The sequence below is a fragment of the Juglans microcarpa x Juglans regia genome, chromosome 3D (assembly GCF_004785595.1).
Source record: "Juglans microcarpa x Juglans regia isolate MS1-56 chromosome 3D, Jm3101_v1.0, whole genome shotgun sequence".
In the NCBI taxonomy this organism is placed as follows: domain Eukaryota; kingdom Viridiplantae; phylum Streptophyta; class Magnoliopsida; order Fagales; family Juglandaceae; genus Juglans; species Juglans microcarpa x Juglans regia.
Genome location: NC_054598.1, coordinates 10,393,501 through 10,404,348, shown reverse-complemented (window position 1 = coordinate 10,404,348; position 10,848 = coordinate 10,393,501). Strand labels below are relative to the sequence as shown.

The following is a 10,848-nucleotide window of genomic DNA, read 5'->3' as shown; positions in this document are numbered from 1 at the left end:
TCAACTTTCAAGTCCCTGTTGCTTATGGCACAATGGGCACGTATACTACTTCCTGACCAATTTATCATAGATCCCACTCCCCTTTTGAGAGCTTGGAACTCACTCTTCTAACTAATGGGGAATCTTTACCGAAATTAAAGTAATATTGTTTGCTAAGAAATCTTTGACTGCCATAAAATACCTATGGCCCATTAATATCTGGCTGCCTCCTCTTTTTATAAGGAGTTCTGGGTTTGAGTGTTTTGGTAAAATTAGCCTCCTAAAGGGTCGTTTTCCAGCCTATATATAATGGGTTAACTTCGACATATATATTCAATCTGTAACATAAAAGAAGACAAAATATAATTAGGTTGTGTACAAAGTGAATGATTAAATGGAGGATGATGATGTTGATGATAGAAGACTTGACTACCATATATCACTCGGCCCCTCTGATCCTAAACCGTAGTAGAGTCAAGATCAATAGATGAAATATAAAAGAGAGGGAAGTCAGCCTTGATTTTACCTTGGAAGTTATGTAACTGGAAACAGACAGACAGTTTACTAAACTACTGACAGATACATGTGAACAGCATTTGAGTACATTAATGACTGTAACAAGTTTTCTTTCTGAGACATCCATGCCAGCCTTTATCATGCGCTCTAATTAAATGCACTGCGAGTATGATCATCAGCAAAATCGACAATTTCAAATGTACTACAACATAATCTACTGTGAAGTCCCACCAAAAGAGAAAAAAAGAATTATTGTAGAATGACCTTTTTTGGTGTAAAGAACCAGACATAATACATTAAGTTAAAAACATAAACTTTATTTTCCTTTCAAAGATTATTGGGGTACTTAGTCAATAGATTTTAGCCCAATAAACGCAAACTCCCCCATTCCCTGGTGTCGGGGCAGTGGTCACGTACAAGTGGAGCGCCTGTGGGCACTAGCGCATGTTCACAGCCGGGCTCGAACTAAAGAAACCGCACATCGACGTGCATGCTGTCCTCCTTGTGCATGATGTCTCAACCTAGAATATGTCAAAAGCCAGTTAAAGTGAGACAGACGATCACGACAGTTTCATTAAGATCTTAGGGTCCAGTAGTCTTTTTTTTTTTCTCTTTCGCATGAACATATATATATTGTTTAAAATTAAACTGGATGGTCCCGGCCTTTCTCTTAATTTGCTGCATTCAGTAGCAAGAAAGCGCCACAGCCCACACAAGTCTGCCCGCCCAATGCATCCATGTATATATCCTTTTCAGCTTTGTGATCTTTGTTACAATCTAATTACTTCCTGTGTCACTATCCAAAAGAAGCTTTACTACTGATAGTGAGTGCTGCGAACTGGTTTGACTAGATGCTTTCACAGCCAGCGGCCCAGCACTCCATCCGCGAGCAAAACGTGCACAGTTTCGACATAGGCCATGCATATACATACGAGGTGGATTCCTCATTAATTCTTGCAATATACTACTGAAATAAATGGTTGCGAAGGCTGTGATCATTCTAAATTCGAGCCAGTTGAAAATATTTCTTTAAATGAGCCTATAAAGCCATTATAAACTTGGACTTCAGAATGCATGCTTACCAAAAGTATGCATGGAGACTTGGAGTGCGCGCGCGCACATATATATGTATGTATATATATGAATAATTCTATACACCACACCATAATAGATATGACATATTTATCTTTATTTATCACAATAATCATTTAATAGTGATAAATGCTCTACATCTTATATAATAGGATGAAAGTGAGATGTTGGTATGATGTATAGAATTTTCATATATATATATATATAGTTCTAGTAGTTCTAATTAGATGCCTAGCTAGGGGAACCTTTTATTTTGTTAATGCCTTATATTAATATATGATGATCTCATGCTTGCACGATCGATATGCTATTTTCAGCATACTATATGATTACGGATTCGTAAAAAAATATTCAGACGATATTGCTTTACGGATTTAGATACCACAAAATCATGGGCCATACGTAGTAAGAAACCAACCACAAATCGGCTGTAGTGTAGATCATGAAATGACCAAACTCATTTAACCATATCTATGGTGCCCCATATCTAAGGTCTAGGAAGGGCCTACACCGAGAAAAGCAGATGGACCTGATTGGAGGAGGATGGCCGCACATGTTTTGCACATGTGGCCCACTTTTTGGATCACAATCAATCGGGAGCCATTGGCCATCGAACAGTTTTCGCCACACAACTTTGCCACCCTAGTGACCGTATCTTCATCGACCTTTGTTTAACTAATCTCTTATAATCTTTGTTTTGATCATTCAAACATGTTTGGATATGCTTCGCTGCTTTCTTTTATTCTGCACCATACATTCTTAAAGTTACCTTCCATGGTCCTGGTTTTCGGATGAGTCCCATCTCCTAGCCCCATGTTCTTCCGCCGTCTTGTGCCCATCTTCAGAAGAACATTGGATCTGAACAAAACAAATTAGTTGGCTTGATTTGGAGCTCTCATAGATTGAACTTAATAATTACTCAGGGATAAAGAAAGCCCCCCAAGATTGATGATCTTATCAAGGCTTTGTTAAGACTCTGACCCAACATGCATGAGTCCATTCTAGAATAGTTCCGGCCCATGAAAAGTAGAGATCTTGGGTACAAGACGGACCTTGTGCCCCCATAACTAGGCAATAATGGGCATTAACCCCAAAAGTTGTCCCCCAAACTCACCCTAAAGCTGGCAAAGTCTCTGATTGCTAGTATGCAATCTCCAATGAACTGCATCAACTTGGGTTTAAATGAGCTGTTGTGCTAAATCTTGTTGGAGAAGAAACGGACGAGATAAGATAAGAAGAATATATTTTGGATATGGGAATAGAAGGGATATATCGAAAGATGTGCATGAAATGGAACTTCTTAAGCTAGATTCATAGATCGACCGGAGATCAAATCTTAAAAAGGGTTAAAGAATGCTGTGTCTCCCATCTACAGGACATGAACCAAGTTCTGTAACTTTTCCATTGTCCAAATATAAACGTGGCAACTCTAGCTACACACATAGTGCTCTATGACTAACAGTCTCCTGGAAAGGGTACTCACGTACGCTAGCTTTATGGCTTTGCAAGAAAGAAAAAAGAAAAGAAAAACATCGAATTAAAATTATTATAAGTCCCAAGTACTTCCTCATATATTATAAGATGGATGTCCATCGAAAAGGTTGGTTCCACATAATTAAGATATGTAATGATCGTTCTGCATGTGGTCTGCGTCAATGCTCTTATCTTTTGAAAAAAATCAACCAAGTACGTACGTCGATCTAATAAATATATATCTTATCCCCATTATATATAAGAACGTCAATTGTCTTTACATATTTATACTTCGATCACTTGTATATATATATATATATATATATATATATATATATATATATATATTATCATTGTTAATTAGAGAATTAAGCACATGAGAGTGCATGCTTAATTTCCCACGTACGGTACTGTTGATCTTTTGTGTCTTACGTTGGTTCAACCTTTCATGAATATCACTTTTTCTCGTAAACTTGTAAACACAGAGAAACAGGCCAAATTCATAGAAAACCTTAAATCGAATTCGAAGCTGGATGTTTGATCTTAATTTCATGATGTCTTAGTTTAACCCACAAATGTCTTTGGCGTAAACCATGTTAATTTTTTTGAGGAATCCAATTGATGATCTATACGTAGTACTACATGCATGAGCAGTAGTACTTATTAATCATGATATTAATGGGAATATTATATAATTGAATAGACCACAGCTAGCTGAGATTAATATAGTTTGATCGACCTTTTGGTCTGCACTCGATCTCGAAGAATTGATCATGATCAGATATAAATGATAATAAATTACCTATGTATATCGGTAGACTAAGTTTCATTAATTTGCATATACAAGCAGTGTGACCAAGATTTATGGAAGTCGAAATCGAAATCGTTGATCAGCAACTCAGACTAGCTAGAACTATTTATAGAGAATATAAGATTTTACATACTACATGATCATATATCATTTCACTCTTTGACCTGCATGCATCATTCATGTAATCTCTCGTACAGATAGATATATAATAATAATAACTCAAATTTAATTGACAATAAATTAAAGAGACTTGGATCCTAATAAGCTTTTAGATCAGTTTCTTCAAAATATTTTAGAGGATGTGATCAATTCATATAAAAATAATACTAAATATCTTGAACATGCATGTGTTTAGTGTGCCCCGACTCATGACAGCAGCTAATTATATATAATAAAAAAAAATGATAGCCATTTTACAACTCTACATGAAATGGAGGGTAACTAGTTTTGTAATATTATTAAAATTTATTTTTAATTGAATGAAATGATTTCATTGATTAATATTTAAAAATAAATTATAAAATAGTTCTAAAAAAAAATTTATAAGCATATTACTCTTATAAAAAAAAAAAAAAAGTGCTTAATTGTTTTGGGAATCGGAAAATATATATATATATATATATATATATATATATATATATATATGGGCTCAATCTGATCATCTCAACAAAGGCCTAGAACGGGTGATCTGTATTTAAATTAATTCTTTTGGATTTTGGATGTTTTGGGCCTCATTTGTAAGAATAGGAGTCAAACGAGAAGGAATCACAAGGAGAAATTGGAAATAAAATTTGCTCAAGTCAACGATAATGATGTCTAGCTTGGTCCGGTCGAGGGGCCGGTTTGATCATGTTGAGCATAATTATAAGTCATTAATACCATCTAAATTGAAAAATTTTATTTATTATTTATTTACTATAATTATTTTCTTAATATCTCATAATATGGTATCAAACGATTGACTTACCAGTTGGACATGATTTTTTCAACCATTTAATACCAAGTAATAATAAGAATATTGATGATGATAAAAGAGACTGTACGTGAATAGTATTACTCATCTAAATTATATTCCATAGTACAATTATTCTTAAAGCTTGTGGACCTGCTCCTATAAATTAGAGGTATAGAGCGAGGGAAATGTTGCCGGGGGGTAGGCTAGCTATCCACATCCAATATTAATTTACTTTTCTGACCTTTTAAATATACAAAATGCAATAATATTAATTGACATATGAGAGAGAGAGAGAGAGAGAGAGAGAGAGAGAGAGAGAGAGAGAGAGAGAGAGAGAGAGGATGGAACAATATCAAAGATCATGACAAGAATTTTATGCATATATATATATATACATATGATTATTCAACGTAAATCACAAGATGATCTAGTACTACTACTGGTTATCTAATTTAATATTTGTCGAGAAAAATGTGAAAGGAACAGATCAGAGAAGAAATATATATACATAGTGCAGATTTATTTAAAAAGTATATACAATTAACTCTTAGTATGCACTTCTCTAGCATTTTAAGTTTGAAAAATGTCAGTATGACTCTCAAATGTACCTACTATATGCCTACTCATATATTTTAATTTTTAAAATTTTTTTAATAATTAAGAAAATGACTATTAATAAATTTATATTTTATTTTTTTAATAATTGAGGATGTTTAAAAAATACTTAAAAGGAAAAAAAAATCATTTGTATTGATATAGATATTTGGAGTGGAGTGCACATTTAACATGCAACCTAACATTGTCCTTTTAAGTTTTTTCCCCTGGCCCATCTGCATCGCGACTATTCTCATTTTAGAAGAAATAATTATTTTCATAAGAAAAAAATTAGTCATTAAATATTTTTTTAACTTCTTTAATCGTAAAAAGAATAAAAAGAAGTTAAAAAAATAAAACTTTATTAATACATACTTTTTTAATTAAAATAAATATAAAAATAATAATAAATAAATAGTAGCAACCTATCTTTATTAAATGTAAATACAGAGAGAGCTCCATTCGAAAGCATCAGACCTCGGGAGCAAGCTTACCAATCTTATCTCGACACGCATTTGATACTCTGTGCGGTGCTTTTCTTCGAAAGCGATTGTTTTTCTTTCTTTTTAGACACTCCCTCTGCCTTGTGCCGGAGTCGGGACAGACTGCTCGCCTTGTAAGCTCTTGCATGCAGTTCGTATAATTAATACCACGTTGTCTCTTCTAGCTGTGTCCCCATGGAATTATTCCAATATTTATTTTACCATCCATTTCTTGAATAAAAGAAATAAAAAAATAGTGGTAGGCTGCTGTTAACAATGACAGCTAGCGTCTCGGTGCATAAATTTGTCTTTTTATTTCTTTATTTTTAAAAAAATAAAAAAATACATTAATATATTAAAAATCACTTTCTTAATTATTAAGTAAAAAAATTAAAAATAAAACAAAATACATGATCAATAAAAATGAAAGAAAAAAATTAAAAATAAAATACATAAACGATAAAAATAAGAAGACAAACTCAATCGATGTACTAACATTTTTCAAATAAAAAACCTCTGGCTCAGTACATCACTTTTCTTTCTCGTATATAATATGAAAAATGTTACTTTTTTCGCTGGAAGTTATTGTTGAGACTTTTTTTTTTATTATTTAATGATTAAGTATTTTTTAATAATATAATGATTTTTTTATTTTTAAAAATATTAAAAAATACATCTAAAAGAATATTTAAAAAAAAAAAAACACCCATCGAAAAATAACTAACGGGAGCTCCTGCTGGGGGCTCCCAGCGGCGGTAGTAGCACCCAGACAATATTGTTTGTTTGAGTACTACTAGGGCCACCGTTGGAGCTACCGCTGGTTCTAATATGTGTTTTTTTATATATTTTTTTAGTTATTTTTTATAGAAATTTTTTTAATAATTTTAAATATTTTAAAAAATAAAATAAATTTAAAATATTATTAAAAAAACATTTTCTTAATCTTAAAGTAAAAAAAGAAATCATTAAAAAATACTTTCTTAATCACGAAGTAAAATTTTTTAAAGAAAATACTTACTTCGTGATTAAAGTAGTATTTTTTAATAATATTGTGATTTTTTTTATTTTTTAAAATTTTTTAAATTTTAAAAAAATTTATATAAAATAAAAATTAAAAAAAATACATAAAAAAATATATACTAGAACCCGCGGTAACTCCCAGCGAGAAGTGGCTCTGTTATGACTTTTTTATTTTTAAAAGATACATATAAAAAAATATTAAAAATATAAAAATAAAAATAAAACAAGTAATTACGGGAGCCCAGCGGTAGTAATAGCACCCTGCATACAACATTGTTTGTTTCAACTGATCAAACCAGTCTGAAAGTACTGGAACAAGTCCTCTCAAAGCTTGATGGCATGCACTGAGCTCTTTCGCCAGCTCGTACGTACCATAATATTCTTAATCGAAAGCTTTAAAAGGTGGTCTCAACTTCTTTGCGCTTGCAGTACCGGTAAAAGGGATCAGGTTTTTCAACAGTAAAACATGATGTCCTGACCTCTGGTCTTCTGGAGTCCCATATTATAAATGGCCACTGTAGACTAGCCTACAAGGCATCTATCTTCAAATATGACAGGGATATTGCTTTGTTAGGATTAGTGGTGGGCTGCATAGTGCATATATACGTAGGGTACTTTCAGTGATGAGAAACGTACGTAGTAGGGTAAACAACAGGACATGCACCCACATGACATGCATATATGGTAGATCGATGGGTGTGGCAAATGCATGTGCAGCTTAATCGTATCATTCAATATATGACGATCCGTCTATCTCATATATAAATTTGGGTTTCTCACGACCATGTTCGATCTGTCGGCCTTGAATACATACAAATCTGAAAACAGAACATATATGTGGCAGAATGGTTCCAGAATTATAAGGCCATAGACATGATGATCCGATCAAATTTTGATTCTCTTGGAAGTTAGTGACTCGTCATTTCAGTAAAAGAAACAAAGATCATGTCGGACAATTAGCTAGATAGGATTGAGGTTGTGTTTGGATGTTGAAGTGAGTTGAGTTGAGTTGAGTTGAGATGATAAAATATTGTTAGAATATTATTTTTTAATATTATTATTATTTTGAGATTTGAGAAAGTTGAATTATTTATTATATTTTGTATTGAGATTTGAAAAAGTTATAATGATGAATTGAGATGAGTTGAGATGACTTATACTTCCAAACGAAGCCTGAGATTAGAGTACTCTTGCCTATAACTTTAGGGTTTTATCAGTCAAAAGCAGATTTTTAGGGGATATATATCAGCTAGCTGGGCCACCTGCAGTACTTACTTCAATAGAATCATATTTTCTAATGTTAATTACTATTCATGTCTAATTAATTTCTTTTGCAGAACATTAATAATCAGATTTTTGGTATTTTATAATCCACGGTAATAAAATAATAATAATTAAATATGAATTCTTTTCAATCTGTTTGATGAAAAAATTAATTTGACTATGAGAGAATGATCACCCTAGCAATTTAAGTGTCTCCTAATGCCTAGAGGCACTCTAATATTGTAGGTGAAAACCCTTAACCCCTCAATACTTATGGCCATCAAGAAATCTAAGACTTTGTGTTTGACTGTAATTAAAGATATAAAGTTAATCTTATCACTTAAGAGTTTTTTTATCACATTATAACTCATCTATTAACTGATAAGTTTTGAACTATTCCAAACTCTATCAAAATGGGTGTGTGAAACATAGAGTTTAAATAAAACTCTTACACTCTCCCACTTGGCCCATACACCCATAAAATAATATTTTCCGTTTATGAGTTTATTACAGGAAATTAATCATACTGCGCAAATTCATTTCCTGAAATCTTCATAACTCAAAATACATTTCATGAGTTCCGTAATATCAATGTTAAACCAACTACTAGTGCGAGTTATGGCGGTCTTATGTTATATAATTAACAAATTCCCTTCCATGTACCACAACACCAGTAACTTAATTTAACACGATCTTTAATTGTGACAATTAAGGCTAATATTGTAATACATTGGGTTTCAATTCATGTACATTGTCAACATTATCTTGTCATCATTCATTCACACCATTTTATGTACATATAAAGTGGAAAGACAAGAAAATAGAAATAAAACAACCATAATAGATATCATTAAGTGTCCAAATAGAATTCAAAAACATTTATGAGCTCATTAACATGTTCACATCATAAGACCCATTCTATCAACATGTTCTTTAAACTGCTTCGCTACTAGACCCTTTTTCAATGGGTCTGCTATCATAAGCATAGTACTAATATGTTATATGGACATTGTTTGTTTATGTACTTCCTCCTTAACGCTTAGGTAATTGAGCTCCATGTGCTTAGCACCTTTAGAATACCTATCGTTTTAGGAGAAAAATACTGCAGAGGAATTATCACATTAAATTCTCATTGGCCTGGCAATAGAGTCAACAACTCCAAGTCTTGAGATAAAGTTCCTCAACTATAAACCAAGCACTGTGGCCTCAAAACACGCCACAAACTCAGTCTCCATTGTACAGGAAGTAGTGATTGTTTGCTTCATACTTCTCCATGAGATCGTTCCACCAACCAACAGGAAAATATAACCTGAAGTAGATTTCCTGCTATCAGAGCAACTAGCAAAGTCAAAGTTTGAGTATCCAGTTACCTCCAAATTGTTAGTTCTTTTGAAGCTAAGCTGGTAATCCTTAGTTTCTTGTAGGTATTGCAATACCCTCTTTACTACTTTCCAATGAGACATCCCTCGGTTATTTTGATTACACCCAAGCATGCCAACTGCAAAACTAATATCCGGCTTCCTGTAAATCTGTGCATATATCAAGCTCCCCACAATCGAAGCATAGGGGATTTTTGCCATGTCTATATGCTCCCACTAAGTTTTAGGACATTGTGATTGGCTAAACTTATCACCTTTTGATATTGAAATGTCTAGCGATAAACAATTTTTCATGCTAAATCTCTCCAAGACTCTTTCTATGTAACTTTTCTAAGACAATCCCAACAGTCCTTGTTTTCAATCTCAAAAAATTTCGATTTCGATCACAAAGGATGCCTCACCCATATCTTTCATGTCAAAGTTCTTAGAGAGAAAACCCTTGGTTTCATAAAGTAAGCCAAGATTACTACTAGCTAACAAGATATCATCAACATACAAGATCAAAATTATAAACTTACTCCCACTGAGCTTTTGGTATATACATCAATCAACGATATTTTCTTTAAATCCAAAGGCATTAATGGTATCATTGAACTTTAAGTTCCATTGTCGGGAAGCTTGCTTAAGTCCATATATCAATTTCTTAAGCCTACATACTAGGTGATCTTTGCCCAGTAGCCTTCTAGCTGCTCCATGTAGACCTCTTCATCCAAACTTCCATTTAAAAATATCGTTTTCATATTCATCTGGTCTAAATCATAATGAGCCACCAATGCTATAATGATTCTGAAAGAGTCCTTTTTAGATACTGGAGAAAAGGTCTTTTTGTATCAATGCATTCTTTCTGAGTGAAATCCTTGGCAACAAGTCTGGCCTTATATCGTTCAATATTGCATTTTGAGTTGCGTTTGGTCTTAAAGACCCATTTACACCTGACTCTTTTACTCCTTTTAGGCAATTCAACGAGATTCCAGACTTGATTATGATCAATGGATTTCAACTCTTCTTTCATGGCATCAATCCATTTACTAGAATCACTTCCCTCTATGGCTTGTGAAAACGTTAGTAGATCTTTACTTGTCTCAATATCAAATTCAGATTCCTGAAAATACACCACATAGTCTGCTGAAATAACAGGTCTCTGATCTCTCTAAGATCTGCATAATACAACTTGTTATGGTGACTTCGAACTTGGTTCATCAGTGGTATTATCATTCTGAGATGGGTGATCATTTACTTGTTCTAATGTATCATTGTGATGATCAATTAAAGGAATCATTATAT

The 10,848-nt window shown here is 33.0% G+C and overlaps 1 protein-coding gene across 1 annotated transcript; it reads right to left on the bottom strand.

The window, feature by feature from the left end:
- Positions 1–9,369: 9,369 nt before the first annotated feature.
- LOC121255021 (secreted RxLR effector protein 161-like) lies at positions 9,370–9,765 on the bottom strand. Its single transcript, XM_041155317.1, has one exon. It carries the CDS (start codon positions 9,763–9,765, stop codon positions 9,370–9,372), a length of 396 nt encoding a protein of 131 aa, XP_041011251.1.
- Between the last annotated feature and the right edge of the window lie 1,083 nt (positions 9,766–10,848).

Bases quoted from the DNA above. Each gene is read 5' to 3' on its own strand.
- LOC121255021 (XM_041155317.1), bottom strand. From the start codon at position 9,765: ATGGCAAAAATCCCCTATGCTTCGATTGTGGGGAGCTTGATATATGCA.